This window comes from Hemitrygon akajei, chromosome 3, assembly GCF_048418815.1.
Source record: "Hemitrygon akajei chromosome 3, sHemAka1.3, whole genome shotgun sequence".
NCBI lineage: Eukaryota > Metazoa > Chordata > Chondrichthyes > Myliobatiformes > Dasyatidae > Hemitrygon > Hemitrygon akajei.
In genome coordinates, this window is record NC_133126.1 from 69,225,198 (window position 1) to 69,246,782 (window position 21,585).

General features: G+C 38.6%; 1 protein-coding gene across 4 annotated transcripts in view; it reads left to right on the forward strand.

The window, feature by feature from the left end:
• The window catches only part of LOC140725087 (RNA-binding protein Nova-1), a 247,749-nt gene that overhangs the window by 188,822 nt on the left and 37,342 nt on the right, over positions 1–21,585 (forward strand). For 3 of the 4 annotated variants that reach the window (XM_073040083.1, XM_073040084.1, XM_073040086.1), the window contains exon 4: positions 2,006–2,077. The exons of the other annotated variant lie outside the window; for it this stretch is intronic. In XM_073040083.1, coding sequence (XP_072896184.1) covers positions 2,006–2,077 — 72 coding nt within the window. The remainder of the gene's footprint in view (positions 1–2,005; positions 2,078–21,585) is intronic. 4 annotated transcript variants of the gene reach the window in all.

A 21,585-nucleotide genomic window follows, 5' to 3' on the forward strand; every position in this document is an offset into this window, starting at 1 on the left:
CTATAAGAGGCAGATTCCACACAGTAAATTACATTTATATTGTATGGAAAATCTCCCACATTTACGGTTGAAACTCAATAGGAGACACATCCAATGAAAATCTAATACACTGAAGTAATCCACAGAATAGTTGGAATCACCAATATTAGTTTTTAAGGTCCTACAGAAAACTATCCAGTCTTCAAAGCAGGAATGTCCATTTATACATGGCGTATGAGGAAACAAATTTATATTTTGATTCCCTTAACAGTGCATGAACCTCATCATCATTTCTTTTTTGTAAAACCAGGAGCATGGAATCAGGGAAAATTTGTTTTTGTACACAACAATTCAGATGAAATTATGTGACATTTTACCCACAAAATGGAAGACCAGATTTATCATTGTTTCCAATATAGTATCTTGCCATTTCCTGCTTCGTGATTATTTTTAAGGACACAAGAAATACAAATCGGAGTAAGATCTTCAGTACCTTGTAGTCCTCGGTACAAAGTCCTTGTAGTTGAAAGCCAGCTGGAATGATGTGCAAAATAAATGGGCAAAGCTGTTCTTTCAAATTCTTAAAACTAGTTCTCCAGAGATCCCTTTTTGCTCTGAGAGCATCTCAAATAATTGTAAAAGGTTGAAAACCTATCTCAGAGCTGTGATGAAAGTGGAAGCCCAAATTGACAATTACTGACTGCAATAGGAAAGAAAGCTCTTAAACAACCACTGCTAGAGGATAAAACATGGACAGGTATCCTGCTACCTAATCTGCTAACAGATACATGTAGCACTAGTATTATTCATCAACTTGACGTCCCAACAGAGCCCTAGCGATTAGATCACTTTGGAGACACCTGGATTATAATTTTGTTATATTTATCTTTCTTACTTTCCCTGTTTGTGTGCATGATTTTCAGTAACCTGTTTCTGAACTCCTTAGTTACAACTAAATATCTGAAAGTTTTAACAGAGTACCTTTATGTCCCATTTGAAAGTAGCAAAACTTCATTGTGCATTTAAGTTACAGCTGCCTGACTAATGAAATATTTGCATGCAAATTTCCCACATTATTGACAGGTGATTTTTAAAAGTGGTTTGGGAAACTTATTTTGACAACTAAAGGGATTCTTTTTCAGCAGACAGTCTTCCTTTATTCCTTTGAATAACATTTCTGCAGCACAAGAAATGCTTTAAAAATATGGCAAACAAAAATCATTTTCTTTGTTGATTTCAGACAAAATCAAATTACACTGACAGTGATTTTTTTCTAAACATACTTTTTAATATTGATTTAATAATGATTATAAACTGTTTTGAGTCTTAATTCTCACAAAATATTTGGTAAAATGGGATACTGACAAATTATTTCCCAGCCTAGCAAATCTACATTTTCCTGTGGCTTTAACAAACAGATTTACAGTACAATCTTATAAGTTTATATAACTTTATTGTCAATCATTTGATTGTGAAGCTGTACTTTAGCCAAAGATTGATATTCTATTCAATACCAAGGAATGCCCCATCAGATCTGTTGAAATGCTATCCTACAACTCTTGGAATGGCATTTAACTGGCATTGAATTGATACAGCATGTTGCTCCAATGTGATTCTGCCTCAAAACAGTAGATTAAGGAAATGTACTGTATTTTTTAGAAATGTGTAAAGAGAAATGTTGTTCAAGAATTTGCTTAGAATTATTCAAATTTGTGCTAAAAATACAGAGATGGCTGCATCTTATTCAGTGCCGTAGCAGCTACAGTAGGTAGCAATAATTGAAAAATATTGACAAGGCGTAATCTGTTTGATGCTAATGACTTAATAATTTAAACACCAGCTCTTCATCGTAAATCTCATCCATCCTTCATTGGCATAGGCTGGTTATGAATGAATAATTATGGAAATAATAACTAATTTATTAACCAAACTAAGCTACCATGGACTGTTTGCAATATTTTGCATTGGGATTGTTCAGTATAAGGCTTAAGGTTGGTGATTTCCTCCTGAATTGCTTTATTCCCAGACATTGCCATCTTCCCCAACTACCACCAAGTCCTCTCCATCTGACCCCATGACCACCACCAGAGCCAATCAGGTACAGTATCATCTATCATCTACACCATACTTTCACAGGTATAGAGAACATTGTGCAGCCACGCTGGGAAGGAGGCCTTTCCTGGACTTGAATATTTTGTAACAGGTACATATGTTAATAACTAGCTTTAGATTAGACTGGAGTGCTAATTCCACAGCAAAAGTATGATGCTGCTTATTATAGAACTTCCTGTCTACAGTATTGTGGGCTTTTGCTTTAACTGATTGACTGTCTCTGGTAAGAGCAGAAAATACATCCTTGTCTCTGTGCCTTTTTGTTTCCAGATTTCCCTTCACTAACCATTTTGCCTTTTTGTCAGAAATAACATATCTGCTTTCTCAGCTGAATGTAGCACAAAGACAAAGGCTTTCTAAATTAGATTAATCATTCTTCCCATTGTGCATCATGATTTAACTCGTATTGTGTCCCTGCTGAGCATGTTCAAAAGCTCTAGTGTTAATGGTGCCTTCATCAATATTTGGTCATGTTGTTTGAAAATGAGGTAAGACCAATTATGTTTTGTTGATAGGATATTTTGTTCGTGTGTATGTGTGTGTGTGTTTCAAACGTAAATGAGAGTCACTGCAATTTCGTAATTTATAGAGCTGTTATACTCGTAGAGCACAATGTTTAAGGTGCATTTTGTTGTTGGAACTGAACTAAAGACCAGAAAGGGTCTTCTCCCTCAGAACAATTAAGATTTTAAGGAGCTGAAAGTAAGAAGCAGTCAATGGAACAGAGATACCTGGGATCCTTAAGAAGCAGGTTGTTGCTCAAGATTTCAATGTTCAAGACTTCGGCTGTACACACTCCAACCAGAAGACATGATATAATACAGAAAATATCCAGATTCAAACTGTATTGCATAGATATTTGGACATAAAAGATTGTTAAATGCATTCAAGAATTGTTTTGAGCCAATATAATCCTACCAGAGATGGGGTAGTGCTCAGCCTTTTTTTTAGAAAGTGAAACTAGACAGTGTCAGTGGTGGAACCATTTTCAAAGAGTGACAGTAATTCTGTAAGTTTCAAAGATACAGTTGGTCTTCACAATAAAGTGTTGAATTGGGGAAAGGCCATCTTCAATACTGCAAGAGAGGGTCAAGTAGATGTGGAGCAGGTAATAAAGAGTAAAATAGCTGAGATGAATGATCATTTAATAGAGAGCTAGCAAGAGTTCAGAGACGGCAGGTTCTAGCAAAAGTTAGAAAGGTGATGTAAGTTGAGAAGTCTGCTAGGGAATAGGATATATTTAGTAAATGGTAGGACACTGAGAATGTTGATGAACAGAGAGATCTTTGGATCTAAGTCTATATTTCCCTGAAACGCATCCTAGTTTGGGGCATGGGATATAAAAATTGTGAATTTATGTTGCGGCTTAACAAAATTCTGGTTAGATTGCATTTTGTGAATCATGAACTATTCTGCTCAATGCATTCTAGCAAGCATTTGGATATGCTGATGAAAATGCAGAGGAGTTTCATCAGACTGTTTCCTGGATTCGATGACCTGAGTTACAGAGAGAGGTTGGATAAATTGGGTTTGTTTTCTCTAGAGCAAAGGAAGTTGAAGAATAACCTTGAAGAGGTATATGAAATTATGATAGGGTATAAAATCAAAATCTTTTTTTTCCCATGTTAGGGTTATCAAAAACAAGAAGGACTAGCTTTAAGATGTGAAGAAAGTGTTCTGAAGAGGAACTGAGGGGTAAATTTTATTAAGCAACTAATGGTTGTTATCTACAATCTGCTGCTAGAGGAGGTAATGGAATTAGGTACAAAGATGAAAGTAAATTTATTATCAAAGTTATGTATACTATATACAACCTTGAGATTCATCTCTTGCAGGCAACCACAAAGCAATGAGTCACCATAGAATCCATGAGAAACCACACACAACAAAGGCCAACAAGCATGCAATGTGTATGAACTACAAAATCCCCAAAATTCTCCACAACTGCAGAAACAATCTCTACATTTATGAAATAGGCATTTCATAGAAGATTACAGACCTAAAAGTGGTCTATATTAATATAGATGGGCTAAAAGGCCAGCATGGATGTGGTGGGCCAAAAAGCCTGTTTCTGTGTTGTACACTGATGACTGTAGAAAGTAGAAGTTCCAGCTGTGCATTAGATAGGAATGGATTGCTGAAATAAAATAATTTAATGAAGTAGCGTAATGAAAGCCTTGCGTTACATTGTCTCATTGCTGCAGAGTACATGAAGAAGTTTGAAATAAAATTGAAATTTCTTCATTTCTTATCAGGTCTGGCTTATAAATTGATGACTGCAGTGACTCGTGCCTCTTCACCATTTTTTTTATCTTAGTCTAGTTCTATCTTCTTGTGCATTTGTGATTTTAATCATGCCCCCATTGACTGCTGCATCTTCAGCTACTTTAGCCTTAATAGCTAGATTTCTTCTATTAAATCTTTCCTGGTCTGTAGTTGTTCTTCTTTAAAAACCATCTTTGCTAATAAGCTTTTTGCCAACTCTCAAAAGAACTTCTTTTGTGCCTAATTGAAGAATTTTCTGTAATAATGCTCCTGAAGAACATTACCTATTGACCTATAATTTTTAACCATAAAAGTGCTTTGTATAAAAGGCCTCTTCTCAAACTTACTTGTTACCTCCCACTCACAAACCAGCATTAAACTGAATAAAGTACAGCCTTTTTACAGAAAATTGTTCATTCAGGTTTCTATGCATCTTTCACAAAATGGTTTTGCTTTCTGAAGCACCTGTCCATGACCTAACATGATAACCTTGTTCTTGTTATCAAATTACATAATTTCTGATTATGGTTACTTAAAGCAATGTAGAAATAATCAATCATAATTATAATGTTTGATCTTTAATCTATGGTTATGGATAATAACTAAGAATATTATTTCTGTTTAGATTTGATGTGAATTATTTTTAATTAATTAAGTATGTAAACTGTACAAAACATTTTAACAACTATTCACTGGCATAACTGACCAGGTCTATTTTTCTTATGCATTGCAATTTGTTTTTTTGATATGAATATTAAGAACGAAGATTATACAATGTTATACAAAGTTATTCTTTCAGTTTATCACAGTGGAAAATACATTCTGTTTCTACAACTGTATCACTATGCTACCTCTTTCTTCCTTGGTTTCAAATACTCTCAAGGTCAAGGATTAATTGTACATTGTTCTCTGAAGTTACACATGATGGAACAATAGCTGGAATCCATTTGAAGAACTCAGTCCAAGTGAACTGATAACATTATTTATCATCATCTATTGCATACTGTTATGAAACCAGTAACTGGTTTCACTTACCAGCAAAGATAGATATGTCAGTTGAAGTCGAATGGTACTATTTTCAAAAGTTTTATTAATAAAGGGGCACAAAAATTAAGGTTAATACAAACATTCAGATAACATGCGTCAATACTCAATCTAAAACGCAGGTACATTAATAATCACTCAGAAATAAGCTCTTTCGTTGTCTAGGGTATAATACTGAGTCCAATTGGAAATATAAAGAGTCACTCTGAAGTCTGCAGGCTTTTCTCTTTTGGTTTCACGTGTTGGAGAGAGAGAGAGATAAAACGGAAAAACTTGCCGTTTACATCCGTGGAATCAGGGGAGCGATCTTCCCCGTTGTTAGTTAAAAGCGATCTTCCGTTGGTTCCAGCCACAAACCCCGCATTCGGAATTTAACGCACGTGGCTTATTTCAAAATGGCTTCCCGTTCCCACGGGAAGCGTTATCGTGCTTCTTGGTGTCTCCTTGGTGCGTCTGAGGGTCGTCCTCTTTCAGACCCTTCTTTATACTGCCTCACGGGATCTCAGGTGTCAATCAGGTTGCAGGTGATGCAATCTCTCTCTCAACCAGCCCACTTTGCCCGAGGGCTTTACAATGTCCCTGCGAGTTGGCACGTCTGCAGTTCCCAGGTGTCTCCTGAGAACAATGCCACAGTCCCCAGCTTTTGTCCCAGTGGAATGCGGTATCCAGCACGTTGCTGTCTTTCCATTTCCTGTGTCCATTCAGCCTGTCTCTCTCTCTCGCTCTTGCTCTCTCTCTCGGGTCATTGACCCCCCTTTGACTAGGGCTCTTGCAATTCTCACAAAGGAGGGGGCTGGTATCATAACAATACAAATAGGTCTAGATATATGAAAGTTTAAACAACTAATGTGCAAAATGCAGATTAACATATTGTGTGTAGAACTTATGTTCCATGCATTTAATGTTGCACAAATTAAAACCAATTGCCAGTACTGAAGAAATTGAATTTGTAGAAACATTGAGGCCACTGGACTCCACAATGAAATCATCAGTGAAAAAGTAGTAGATGCTCTGGTATCTGTCACTCACCACATCCTGCACTTAGAGTGGCTCTACTTACTTTTGTAGCAAAGCCTCTTGCAAAAGACGCTGGCTGCTCAGTTCAGTTTATTGTTCTATGTGGAAGATTGATAACTGACATTAGCACACTTGTATTAATGAAAGTTTATTGCTTCACAATTTTATGATGAATTGGTATCAGACACAGGAGTCTTACTGCCCTTTTCTTTATAAATTCCAGTACTTCTGTTGCCCCTCCTCTTTTTGAAACTGCTGTGTAGTTGCCATCATGATGTCTTGGTGGTTTGAACAGACAGGGTCTGCTTTTAAGTTCATTATTCTGTGATAAATAACATGCCTGACATTTGTTTGTAAGAGTAACAGTGATTAACATTCACATCAGTGTGTTGATAATCCATTTGCAGCACAGCAGTAAATTGGAAAAGGTTGCAGAGAGGTAATCTCTGACCTGTCGACATACTTTATAGGTAAACAGCATAGTGAGATTAGCCGACACGAGCAATTTATCACTATTGTGTGTTGACCAAGATTAGGTTTATCTGGAGAAAAACTGAGACTGGAAGCATAATGTACGCAATCTTAGAGTTAATAAGATCCACAATAGGGTTGGCTTGCTGCCTTGGAAACAAATTGATTTTTGTTTTTCCATTATCACTTTAAGGGCATTGCAGAGAGAAAACAATTTTTAGTCTTGAATGTGGAAAAAAAAAGGTTGACAACACACAAACCTGAATTATTGGACATTTGTTACTAACAATGGCTTAGCCAAAAATAAAAAGCTGATCAGTTTTTGTTAGCTGGGTAAATCCAGACAGTTGACTTATTTGTAGCTTTCTTTCATTGACAGCAAAGTTATTAACTTCTAATTGAACTGATGTCAAAAGAAATCATCTTCAATTCAGCAAAGTTTTGGTCTGAGTTTATGAAAAAAGGTTGAACTGCTTTGATCCTTTTTTAATTTGGATTCATCTAACAAATGGCTCTGACGTTCCAGGAGACCTGGATAATTTTAATAGCACATCCATCTCATGGCAACCTTTGAATGGCACAAAATCTAAAGGGAGTTATGGATTGACTTACCTTTAATAATTCCACTCCATACTTTCTTGGGAAATTTGCACAGTTGCACCTTTATATTTGTTTAAAAAACGATGAGGAAAAAAATTACTGCAGCTTCCTCCTCTGTTAAGATCAATGATAATCTTTATATTTTTGCATTTAACCAGTCTTCATTCCATTTATCCACTCATACTGAAGGGTAATGGCTGAATGCTTTGGCAGCAACATGATTTATTGCTTCAAGATTAGGTTTAAACTCCCACTTGTTAAAAATAAATTACAGTTGCAAAGATTAAACTACTGTGATCTTTGAATATCTACATAATGCACCTGGGATCTTCAACTTCAGTGTTACTGCACCTTATGTGCAGAACCCAATCAATTTATGAAATCACTTTGAGACAGTAATTGATTTTCCATAGTGCCTAACCTGACTAAGACCATGAACACATAAACATTCTGTTAACTTTAATTTGCTTATTAATCCCTACTGTTTTAAAACATATTCTGCATCTGGACGTGTTTGATTTTTGTGTCATCAAGTGACCATTTCTACATAAAATTTTCAGCATTGTTACTCTAAAATTACTGTTATTTGAGCTGTTGCCAAGCAACTTGTATTCACTGAATATTCAGCTACACTACTGAAGTGAACATTTTCACTTCTTCCCTCAACACAATACCAGATTCACTTTACCTTGCATTCTAATGTTCGGTATCTGCATGATAGTTATCTTGGTGGCGTCTTAATTCTCAACCAGAGTGTGAGAATTAGAGGCCCAATCTTAAAGAGCCTTCCCTGTAACAGAGCCTCTCATATTTATATTTAGACTCCTGTTCATTCACATTCTCCACTCACTAGAGGGAAATATTGCTTTTCCCATTCCAATTGATGTATTTTCACAATGCTTCCACCCCAATACCCATCCCAAGCCAAGATATTCCTGCATCCAGCATCTGGGGATGCAGCTCGTGCTTATTTTTGTAGAGGTTCAATATGAGCGGACACTTTCTGAGCCTCCTACTTTATAATGAAGGATAGGATCAGACAAGAAAAAAATTCTATTTTAAAACAGGGCTCTTAGGATAAGGTCAGATTCCTGGGGGTGGGTTGAGGTTGTATTCATTTGAAGAAGCTCGAAGTTAAGCTATTTATGTCTGATTATTAAAGAAGCTACGTCTGGTTCTTTGCACTATTTTATACTAGTAATGCTGTTCTGAGAGCAAAGGGCTTTATTTTTCCTATGTAGAGGCACAAAGGCCTTCCTCACCATTGTCAGAAGAAAACAGGGAGGTTCTTAAAACCAGGAATGTAGACTCTCGAGAGTGAGGGTAAATCATCAACTTCTATCCTAACCTTCAGAGAAAGAAAGCCCTTCCTACTCTGTCTCTCTTCATAGAACAAAGTTCTCATTTAAAGGAAAAAGCCTGGTGAAACGTGTGATCTTTCAGGGATGAATATTGTTGTTTCCTAAGCAGATTTATCTCTATAATGTTCCCTCTGTGTGCTTTCACCAAACCCTAACTAAATTACCTCTGACAACCCCACCCCCTACATAGCCAACATCCCACCCCTTTAGCAAGCTGTCTTGCATATGGCTTGGATTCATTGATAAAGCTACGTAAATTACTCCACATGCCATCATTCATAAAGTCATACAGCACAGAAATGAGTCTTTCAGCCCACCAAGTCTGCACAGACCGTCAAACACCTATTTACATAAAGCTCATCTGTTTAAAATTCAACCCAATTTCCCATCAACTCCTCCCAGATTATACTTCTCACCCACACACTAGAAGCATTTTGTTTTAAACGTGGCCAGTTAACCTATCACCCTGCAGATCTGTGGGATGTGAGAGGGATTTGAAGTTTCTGGAGAAGCATATGCAGTCATGCAACATGGAAACAGGCCTTCGGCTTGCTGAGTCAACATCATCATCAGGTACCTATTGACACTAAATTTATTTATCACCACATTCCCAGCAACTTGCCCAGATGACGTTACTTATCTGCACACTAGGAGCAAATTATAGAAGTCAAGTAACCTGTCTGCCAACATGTCTTTAGGATATGAGAGGAAACCAGAGCACCTGGAGGAAACCTACATGATCACAGGGAAAACATGAAAACTTCTGGGTCTGACGTTCCAGTATCTGTTGCTGTAAAAGAGTGCTACAGTAGTGTAGCGGTTAGCACGATGCTATTACAGCTCAGAGTGTCGGAGTTCAATTACGGCACTCTCTGTAGGGAGGTCGCACGTTCTCCCCATGATCACCTGGGTTTCCTCAAGCTGCTCCGGTTTCCTCCCACCGTCCAAAGATGTACTGGTTAGTAGTTTAATTGGTCGTTGTAAATTGTCCCGTAATTAGGCTAGGGTTAAATAGGTGAGTTGCTGGGTGGTGTGGCACATTGGGTTGAAAGGGCCTGTTCCATGCTGTATCTCTAAATAAAAATAATTAATTAAAAATCTTGCTGTAGAAACTTTTCCTTGATGCTTTGTGGAGAGCACACAATTTGGACTTGTTTAGGTGATGTGAAATTTTCAGAGTCAATAGGTAGGAGAAAGCAGCCTAGATTAGGAATACATAGAGCAATATCATATTCTTGCCAAATCAGACTTTCCCAAACTGGTGCTCTTACCTTAGCACATCTCATTCACTGTATCACCCCTAACGTCCTTTCCAAATTCATGCTATCCGTCAATCCATTGCAACATGAGGATAGAATCAAAAATGGTGATGAATACAGAGCTGAAGTTGTTTGAATGCATGCAGTAGACAGAATAAGGTAGATGATCTTGTAGCACAATTAAAGATTGGCAGGTATGACATTGTGGGCATCACTGAGTCAGGGCTGAAAGAAAATTATAAGTGGGAGCTTAACATCAAAGGATACATATTGTGTAAAAAGGATAGGCAGGTAGGTGGGCGGGAGGGTGGCTCTGTTAGTAAAAGAAAAGAAATCAAATCCTTAGAAAGAGGTGACATAGAATTGGAAGATGCAGAATCCTTGTGGGTAGAGTTATGAAACTGCAAGGCTAAAAATACCCTTATGGGAGTTGTACAGGCCTCTGAACAGTAGCCAGGATGTGGGATACAAATTATAATGGGAGATAGAAAAGGCATGTAAAAAGGGCAATGTTACATATGGTCTTGGGCAATTTCAATATGCAGGTAGATTGGGAAAATCTAGTTGGTGCTGGATCACAAGAAAAGGAATTTCTGGAATGCCTACAAGATGCTTTTCAGAGCACCTGGTGAATGGGTCCAGTAAGGGGATGGAAATTCTAAATTGGGTGTTGTGTAATGAACCAGATGTAATTAGGGAGATAAAGTGAAGGAACCCTTTGGAGAGGGTGATTTGGGACCACTTTTTTTCATGTTACATTGCAATAAAATGGATAACGGAATTGGTGGCTTTGTAACCACGTTTGTGGATGATATGAAGATAGGTGGAAGGGCACATTGAGTCATTGGTGATGAAGGAAAATGCAATATTAGCATTTATTTCAAGAGGGATAGAATATAAGAGCAGGGATGTAATGCTGAGGCATTAATCAGATCCCATTTGGAGTATTGTGAATTATCTAAGTATTATCTAAGAAGACGTGCTGCCGTTTGAGAGGGTACAGAGGAGGTTCATGAAAATGATCCCAGGAATGAAAGGGTTAACATATGAGGAGTATGTGATGGCTCCACACCTGCACATGCTGGAGTTTAGAAGAATGAGTGAGGATCTCATTGAAACTTATCGAATATTGAAAGGCCTAGATAAATTGAATGTGGAGAAGACGTTTCCTATAGTGGGTGAGTGTAGGGGCAGAGGGCTCAGCCTCAGAATAGAGGAACATCCATTTAGAACAGAGATGAGGGGGAATGTCTTTAGCCAGAGGGCAGTGAATCTGTGGAGTTCGTTGCCATGGGTGGCTGTGGAAGCCAAGTCACTGAGTATATTTATCTTTTACTTTTATTTCCCAGCTCTTCTAATCTCTACATTTGCCACAGTCTATCTGCATCCAACCCCCTTGTGCATCCTTTCACTCTTTATGTTTGATTATTTCAATGCTTTCCTGTCCAAGATCTCATTCTTGGTTCTGTATGGAGTTCAGATCATTCTGTCACCCATAATTTATCCCCCAACAACGTATCATCCTCCATTCCCATACCAATCAACCTATACCTGTTCCTGCACAACCTACATTTCCATTTGAAAATTCTCTTCCTTTGTTCAAATCTACATACCATAATTTCTCCCTGATTTTGTTTCTTCCCATTGTCAAAAAAGAAATTACAACAAGGTTTAAAATCTGTTCTGTAGAAAGAATCTGACCAGTTTCTTTATCATTATGTTACAATGAAATGTTGGAAAATGACCATGTTTTGATAAAAAAATTGTTCATGAAAGAACCCTGCCTTTTAAATCTGTAGAGAATAAAGTTGTGTGGTTCTGCACATTTTACTTATACATAAGATACTAAAAGGGATAAGGTGGTGCCAGTTTTTGGGAACTACATATATCAGCTTTTGGAAAACAGAAGTGACATTAGGAGCCCGTGTGAACATTGTCAGACAACGTGTGTTGGGCAGTATGCAAGAGAGAATTGGCTTGGGTGCTGCATGCCCATCAGATGTACAGTATATGGTATACAATTGTAGAAAACCCATGACATGCAAACTAATCTGACAGTGCACTGCAATTTGGGGCCACAAAATTCCAGCAAATGTACTGGCTTAAACACACGTGGGGGAAAATTTAGCAAGCACTAGAACAAACTTTCTACATCAGCATACCTTCTGACCTCTCCATAATATCTTTGAAATGAATCTTTAATTATTTACATGTTAATTTCTTATGCTTTACTTGCTGCTGTAGTTCTACATGTGTTGAATGCTTTCTAGCTTTGGTTCAAGTTCAGAGCTCAATATGAAGTGGTCTGCCTAGTATTGGTTTACATTAATCTGTAGCATTCTGCACAAACCAGTTATTCCCTGAGATTATTATATTCCCTTCAAATGAACGGAGTGTATGCAGTGTTGGACAAAGGGGAAAGAGAGAGAGTGAGGATGCACAGTAAATATTTATATCCATCCAGATGCCAGCTCTGCCCGAATGTCAGCAAGGAGCACTATGTGAGATGTCTACACTTTGAAAAAGGTATCTATTTGTGAAATGTGTCACCACAGTAGTTGCAACTGCAATCACTGTCAGTGATTGGCTTTTTCTACGTGTTTACTGCAGTTCAGGTTTATCATAAACCCTTGTATTCAAAAAGAGATGACCACTTTTCCTTCTTTCTAACCAGGACTGCAGACATCACATCATACGAGGTCACATTAAACTTATACCTGCAATCTTGTGGGTGTGATGTATCAACTCAATTCCTTTGGTGACCTTCTGGTGGATAACCATAGTCAGAGACCATGCTAACCAATTCCAGCTCCCACACAGTTGTTAAATTATCTCCATTCTGGGTTTGGCACTCCTAGGGATAGCTACTGCAATATGAATAATATTTCTGATGGATATTCCACACCAGCAGATGATGTGCACATAGGCCAAAGTCCCACTGAATATTGATTTGGCAGACTGTTGGAATGTTGGGAGGGTGTATATGGTACTTCATCAGCTCTATAGGAGCTCTAATACACAGCTTCGTTTGGTGTAAGTGTTCATGGTAGTCTACTACATACATCAGAAGATTAGAGCCAATACACCACCTCCATGGTGTGCAGGTAGAAGGGAAAAGGAAAGGTAAAGCCATTTTAGATGGACACTTTCTGCCTTTAATAATTCAGTCTAAAGGCAATCACTTTAGCTTCAATTACTCATTGAATACCACCTATTCAGTGCCTTATCTTTACTGTTCTGATGATTGGAGTCCATAAATGCAAAACCCACCACACAATAAACATCTCAAAACCAAATTGATAAATGAAGTCCTGCGATTTTCTATAGTAGCACGTTTATAAGTTCACTCCTTGCTCCCATTTTGCATGGCTTTGATGGTGCAGTCTGACCATGTTTGCAATGGATGAGCATGACTGGTGAAAAGCTGCTAACTTTCAATGGAGAGGAGAGGAGAGCAGAAGGGAATGAAGGATTACACACCAACTCCAGGCCTTAGAGCCCTTGCTACAAAATGGCCTGGGTAGAAACAGTCATTGACATTTGGCTAACTGTCAACAGTTCTGTCAGAATGGCAGGATGAGTGCTGAGAGTAGACTAGCTGTGTGCTCCATGGAGACACCTAGTTGGATGACAGATTGCTGAACTGCACTGATATCTCAAAAGTCTCCATGCACTCTAATCTATCATAAATATGGCAGCAATTTAACCTTCCATACCAAAACTTGTGCATTGACTACAGTTTTGTCTTCAATACTATAATACCAAGCAAGCTCATCAGCAAACTCTGAGAACCTCTTCTGTAACTAATAGAATTCTGTGGATAGGATATATCATTTCTATTCCTTAGTGGCCTTCTGGTGGGTGACCATAGTCAATGACCATGCCAACCAATCCTTCACTCCCTCACAGCTGTTAAAATTATCTCCATTGTGAGCTTGACCCTCCAAGGGATAGTTATTGTGATATGGCTAATAATTTTGATGAGCATTCCACACCAGTAGACCATGTGCACACAGTAACAGCCCAAGTACTACTGAATATTGATTCATCAACACCCTCCGCTGCAACAGGATCCTTGACTTCCTGACCTACAAAGCCCCATTCAGTAAAGATAGGCACCACAATTATTCCACACACTGGTGCTCCACAAGGCTGTATCCTCAGCCCCCTACTCTACTCCCTGTATGCTCATGACTGCATAGTCAGATTCTGCTCTATTCCATCTACAAGTTTGCAGATGATACCACCATAGTGGGCTATTTCCCAAGTAATAATGAATTGGTAAACAGGAAGGAGATAGAGGGCTTAGTAAAATGACAACAGCATTTTGCTCAACACCAACAAAAGAAATGAACTGGTCATTGACTTCAGGAAAGGAGGCAGTCCATATGCTTCTACCTTCATCAATGCTGCTAAGTTTGAGAAGGTTGAGAGCTTTAAGTTCCGAGAAGTGAACATAACCAGTAGCTTCTCCTAGTCCAACTACATTGAACCAAAAAAGCTCACCAATGTCTCTAATTCCTAAGGTGTCGAAAGAAATTTGGTGTATCCAACGAATGTTGTGAACACAGTTCAGCACATCATACAAACTATCTTTCCCCCTCCATGGACACTGTCTAAACTCCCCTCTCCCTCAGTAAAATAGCCAGCATAACTAAAGAGTTCATCCACCCTGGACATTCTCTTTTATCCCCTCCCATCAGTCAAAAGAAACAAAAACCTGAAAGCACATACCACCAGACTCAAGGGCATCTTCTACCATGCTGTTATAAGACTACTGAATAACTTGCTAGTATGATAACAAGGATGATTGACCTCAAAGTGTACCTTGTTATGATCTTGCACTTTCTCTATAGCTGTTGCATTTTATCCTCTATCATTATTCTATCTCAATGCACTGATGCATTGATCTGGATGAACAGTATACAAGGCAAACTTTTCATTGTACCTCAGCATATTCAAAAACACGCTGTACTTTGGCACATGTGACAATAATAAACTAATTCTGATTTCAATTTCCACTTTTAGTGAAACCTGTGATATCAGCCCTAAAATTGCAACATTATGGTGGAATTTGTGTGTCTGAATGGAACTGACCACTATTTAATTACTAGGAACCCTGTGCAACAAGTTGATGATGGATTCCTATCTGCTCTTTGATATTGGTCAACTTCCCAAAGCTCCACATATTTCTTACTGTTTTTCTTTTGGATGTGCTTTGCTACATGATCAAACTTCTGTATTTTTTCTCTCCCTGCTTTAACTAAAAGCTACACATAGTCAGTATCTCTCTAAAGCAAATCACATCTCTGCACCAATCCTGAGGAATTTCAGTACTAGAGCTAATGTTGGCTGCAAGAGTGAAATAAAGCTATTCCCTTACTTGTACAGCCTAACTAAACTACATTCTTGAGTATTTGAAATGAAGGGGACACGGGGGTCTTGCCTCCTGATTACTAGCTGCTTTGCCTGGTCGTGCATTACTTTATCCCACAGAAGGAAATGTTTTAGTGAGTATCAAGCATTGTGTTTGAGTAACACACAAAATGCTGGAGGAACTTAGCAGGTCAGGCAGCATCTCTGGAAATGGATAAACAATTGATGTTTTGAGCCAAAATCCTTCATTAGGACTCACTGGATTTGAGTGTTTTTCAACATCGGCAGTTTTTCAAATTCTGCAGGCTGTGATATCTACATGTCAGGACAAGACTTCAAGACACATTCGTGACCTTAACTATCCAAGCAAGGTCATTCAGTGTCTGCTGCCTTAATTCCATGTCATTAGGGAGCAGCCCCTAACATTTACCTGCATGCCTATCTGCTCCTATGGTCTTTCGAGCTTCAATATGGATGACCTCCTGAGCACTTACGAGTGTTGGGAACCTGCTGGTTTCTGCTACTTGCACCAAGCACTGCAATGCAGCGTCGACAAATCACAGAACCCACTCTTTCATATATTACAATATTTTTCACTATTTCTTGGAAGATTTTAAAGATTTCTGAAACCAAACAGAGTCTGCCAATGCCTTAGTGCACTTCCCCTTTAAGAGTTACAAACAGGCCTGAACTACTGGTTATATCTCATAATATAACCAGGAGCAAAGGTCTGCAGCTGTTGAAAATCTGAACCAGAGACAGAAAATGTTAGAAGGGATCAAAGGTATTTGTGTGAGGGAAGAAGAGTCAATGTTTCAAATCATAGATCCTGCATAGAAGTTGAAAAGTGAAAAGAAAACAAGTGGGGTGAGAGGAGAGGACAAGGGGGAGTGTCTGTGATGGGACGTTGACCAAAGTTTTCAGATTAAAAGTGATCTTGCAAACAGAGATGGAAGAAAAATGAAACAAGATGAAGCAGAAAGGTATAGCCACATCTGAGGACAGAGGTCGAGTGAAAAGGCATCCCCTCAATCTCACATTGGGCATTTCTAAAGAAATACAGAATCTAGCTACAGAGTTGCTACAGTAGTCAGAGCAGGAATGAAATGGCAAATTAATGTAACTGATCATTGGAAGCTTCAGGTTGCCCCAGCAGATAAAGCTGATGTGTAGTGCAAAGGGATCACCCGATTTAAATTAATTGGTCTGTTATTGTCACATATATAAAGATGCAGTCCAGATCCAGATGTTCTAGAGATGAGTGTGGGACCATAGAGATGGTTTCTTCCAGTCCTTATGAAGGGTCTCAGCTCAAAATGTCAACTGTACTCTTTTCCATAGATGCTGTGAGGCCTACTGAGTTCCTCCAGCATTTTGTTTGTGTTGCTTGGTATTTGCAGATTTACTCTTGTTAGGGAATGAGATCCATGATCCCATTAATTTCTGTGGAAATTGCAGGTCCATGGAGAGAGAATTAGAGTAAAATTTAGTTCCAATTTGAATTATTTATGATGAATATTTTTAAATTAAAAGTGTTTTTGTCAACATTATCTTTATTTAAATATATGTTTTTGAAATGCTGATCAAAAAGAGCTTTGTAAGCAGGCTTTGCCACTCTCAGAGATTTTCAGGGTGATTTCATGGCTGGGGTTTCTACTCCATTGCACCCTTTGAAGCTGTGCCCCTCTAATGGCCCCACTACTCCAGTCATCCTGCTTGCATCAAGCATGCAGTGAGAATAGTGAAAGGTCCGTGACAATAAATCCAAGGCCTCTTCCACAAAGTAACTTTCTGCAAGTCACCAAAAGGTGCTGATTTATGTTGTACGGATGGAAGCCACCCAGATACTTACAATACAAAGTATTTTAAATGATTCGAGGATTGGTTAACCAATAGAAGGCAGAGAGTTGGTATAAATGGGTGTTCCTCTGTTTGGCAGTAAGTGATGTGTGGAGTGCCACAGGGGTCAGTGTTGTTCATGATATAGCGGACCAATTATAGTGGGGGCCAATTGTGGCGTAACTAAGTTCGCTGACAAGACTAAATTCAGTGGAAATGCAAATTCTGCAGAGGATGCAGAGAAATATAGATAGGTTAGGTAAGTGGGAAGGATTCTGCCAGATGATGTACAATATTGGTAAATGCAAGGTCGTCCACTTTGGAAGGAAAAATAGAAGAGCAGATTATTATTAAAATTGTGAAAGATTGCAGCATGCTGTTGTGCAGAGAGACTTGGGAGAGCTTGTGCATGAATCACAAAAGGTTGTTTGCAGGTGCAACTAGTTATCAAGAAGGCAAATGGACTCCATTGCTAGAGAAATTGAATTTAAGAACAGGGAGATTATGCTGTGATTGTACAGGGTACTGATGAGGCTGCAGCTGGATTACTGCATGCAGTTCTGGTCACCTTACTTGAGAAAAGATGTATTGGTTTTGGAGGCAGTGGAAAGGAGATTCATCAAGTTGATTCTGGAGATGAGGGGTTAGCCTATGTGGAGAGATTGAGTTGTCTGGGACAATACTTGCTGAAAGTCACTAGAATGAAAGGGGATCTGATAAAAACATAAAATTATGAAAGGGAAAATAAGATAGCGAGAAAAATTATTTCCATAGTAATTGAGACTGGAACTCAAGCATAGCCTCAAGATTCAAGGGAATAGATTTAGGACAGATTTGAAAGGAAATTGTTTTCCCCAGAGAGGAATGAATTTATTGAATTCTCTATCCAGGGACACAGTAGAGGCCACCTCATTACATATATTTAAGACACAGTTAGATAATTTTTATGCTGAGCTAGGGAATTGAGGGTTATGGGGAAAAGGCAGGTATGTAGAGCTGAATCCACGGCTAGATCAGCCATGATCTTGTTGAATGGCAAAGCAGGTTCGATGGGCCAGATAGCCTATTCCTGTTCCTATTTCTTTTATTTATATATTTAATCAATTTATTATTAATCTTATCAGTGTATAAATGAATTTGGCAGGTATAGATGTCCAAAGCACTCTCTCAGTTTGTTTCTGATTCAACATTCCTGTGCATCAAAAATCAAGTCATAAAGACTGTTGTGTCAGTTCCTTTTCTCAGAACTGCTTCATCTGTAATCTGAGGGTGTAACATCCTTCATTTGTCCTTTACTGCTGTTTAATTGGCATATCTGAAGATTCAGTTACGCTGATTGAAGCCATTGTCTGTTTGATTTTGATGGTTCCCTACAAATCATACCTCAGATAGTTTTAATTAAAAAGGTTGCATGCAAGCTGAAGCACTTCAGTCAATGCAATGAACCTAATGCAGTAAAATGTTGAGACACATTGCTCAGTGGACAGTGTTCTTCCACATTTCTCTTTAATGTATACAGGGCTTTGATCATATTCTGAATTTAAATTAACACAATCTCAGTATAAATTGGTGTATTGAAGTGTTTCAAGGCTTCTCAATGACTACAATGAACAAGATAAGTTTGAACATAGGTCACTAAGTATTACAGAATGCTCCACTGGAAAAATAGATTTCTGTCTTAACAGGAGCATGTCCCTGTTGAACAGGGCTAAATCACAGCAGTCTATAGTCAATTTAAAAGTTCTGCATCCAGATTCAGCTGATGCCCACTGCAGACAATCATTCACAGAATGATAAAGAATAGGTAGGGGCAAAGTTGTCTGATTGAATTCCCAAATTTCAGATCTACTTGTCCAATTGAATTTCCAAGTTTCAAATCTGCTTGAAAGCTCAGCTCATTTGTAATTAGTTGGGATTGATCTGGGGAATTCTCAACCTGTAACAGACTGGGCTGTAACAATACTTTGGTCATTGCTGTCTGCATTGATATTGCAGTGCTTCATTTCATTTATATTCACACCGCATTCAGTTTCTTCTATGTTCTGTGTTGCATTGTAGAATTGTCAATAAAAGAAATAATGGTATGGCTTCCAAATAGAAAACGTACCTTCATTTATACATAGATTCAAAGAGCTATTGTAAAGACATGTATGTGCTGTCCATGCTGTGTTTTCTGTGTGACTAGTTTTTGTGTTTTGCACCTTGGCCCTGGAGGAACACTCTTTCATTTGGCTCTATTGATGGGTGTTCATGTATGACTGAATGATAATTAAACTTGAATTTGAACTATACGGGATGGGAAAAGGCTCTTCAGCCTAACTTATCCATGCTGAACATCAAGCTAGTCACATTTGCTTGTGTTTGGTGGCTCTTTTCCCTCTAAACCCCTCCTGTCCCTGAATTTATCCAAATGTCTTTTGAACACTACTATTGTACTTTCCTTAAGCATTTTCTCTGGCAGCTCATTCCTTATAATCATCACCCTCTGTATGAAGAAGTTGCCCTTCAAGCCTCTCTTATATTTTTCACCTGTCATCTATATGCCCTATGGATTTTAGTTCCCCTTCCCTGGGAACTAGGGAAGGAGATGTTGTCACTGTATGTATACCCTATCTATGCCCCTTATGATGTTATACACCTCTCTAAGGCCACCCCTCAATCTCCTCTGCTTCAAGGAATAAAGTCTTAGCCTGTCTAGCCTCTCCATATAACTTAAGCCCTCGAGTTCTGACAGCGTCCTTGCAAATCTTCTCTGCATTCCTTCTGGGTTAATGATGTCTTTCCTATGACAAAACAGCCAAAACTGGTCATAAACCTCCAAGTGTAGTCTCACCAATGCCTTGTACAATTGCTAAACTCAACGCACTGACCAACAAAGACCAACCTGCCATACACCTTTGCTACCCTGACCACCTGTGACATTGCTTTCAACAAACCATGTACTTGTGCTCCAAGATCTCTCCGTTCCACAGCACTCCCTGGGGCCGGAACATTAATTGTATAAATCCTACCCTGGTTCTGCAGTCTGAGAAACAAACTTAGACCCATCACTATTTGCTTCCTACTAAAGAATCTATTGTCAATCTAAGTAGCTATCTTCCCTGAATCCCATGCAATCCAAAACTGCATCTTGAAAATTTAGATTATTTAGTAATGTCAGAATCTGTCAATTCCACTTAACAGGATGGCACAAGGAGTGCAAATAAATATTTGTATAAATACATCGATTGCTTCAGTCCAAAGTCTTCACACGCTTATCAATGCTTTTGATATACTGTACTGTATTATTCTAATACAATTTGAGCTGCTTCCCAATTTTTGATCTCCATAAATTTTTGTTATTCAAAATGGTATTACTCATGCCCTAATTCACTAAACCCCATTCATCAATCCTTATGGGGACTCCCAGTTTTCAAATCCCACCATGATCTTAACCCTTCCCATTTCAAAGACTTCCTCCAGCAGTAAAATCTTCCAACATTGCTGCTTTGCCCCGACTCTCACATCTTGTGCATAATTAATTATTTCATCATTGATGACTGTGTCTTCATCTGATAAGCACATAAACTGGAATTTTCTCCCAAAACTTCCTGCCTGCCAACCGCTTTTTCATTCTGTAGGAATACTTGAAATGTAACTCTTTCTCAAAGGCTATGGTTCTTAAGACCACAAGACATAGGAGCAGAATTAGTCCATTTGATCCTTTGAGTCTGCTCCACCATCCCATCAAGGCTAATTTATTTTCCCTCTCAAACCCATTCTCCTGCCCTCTCCCCATAACCTTTGATGCTCTGAATAATCAAGAACCCATCAACCTCTGGTTTAAATATATCCAATGGCTTTCCTCCACAGACTTAGACCATAAGACATAGGAGCAGAATTAGACCATTCAACCCATCGCCATTCCTTCATGGCTGACCCTGGATCACTCTCAACCCCACACACCTGCCTTCTCGCCATATTGTTTGATGCCCTGACTGATCAGGAAACAATCAGCTCCCACCTTAAATATTCCCATGGACTTGGTCTCTGCTGCAGTCTGTGGCAGAGCATTCTACTTCTGTGGCAATGAATTCCACAGGTTCATTATCATCTGGCTAAAGAAATTCTTCCTCATCTCTGATTTTAATGGACATCCCTCTATTCTGAGGCTGTGCCCTCTGGTTCTAGACTCTCCCACAGTAGGAAACATCCCCTCTTTCTAGGCTGTTCAAAATTTGATAGGTTGCAATGAGATCCCCACTCACTCTTCTAAACTCTAG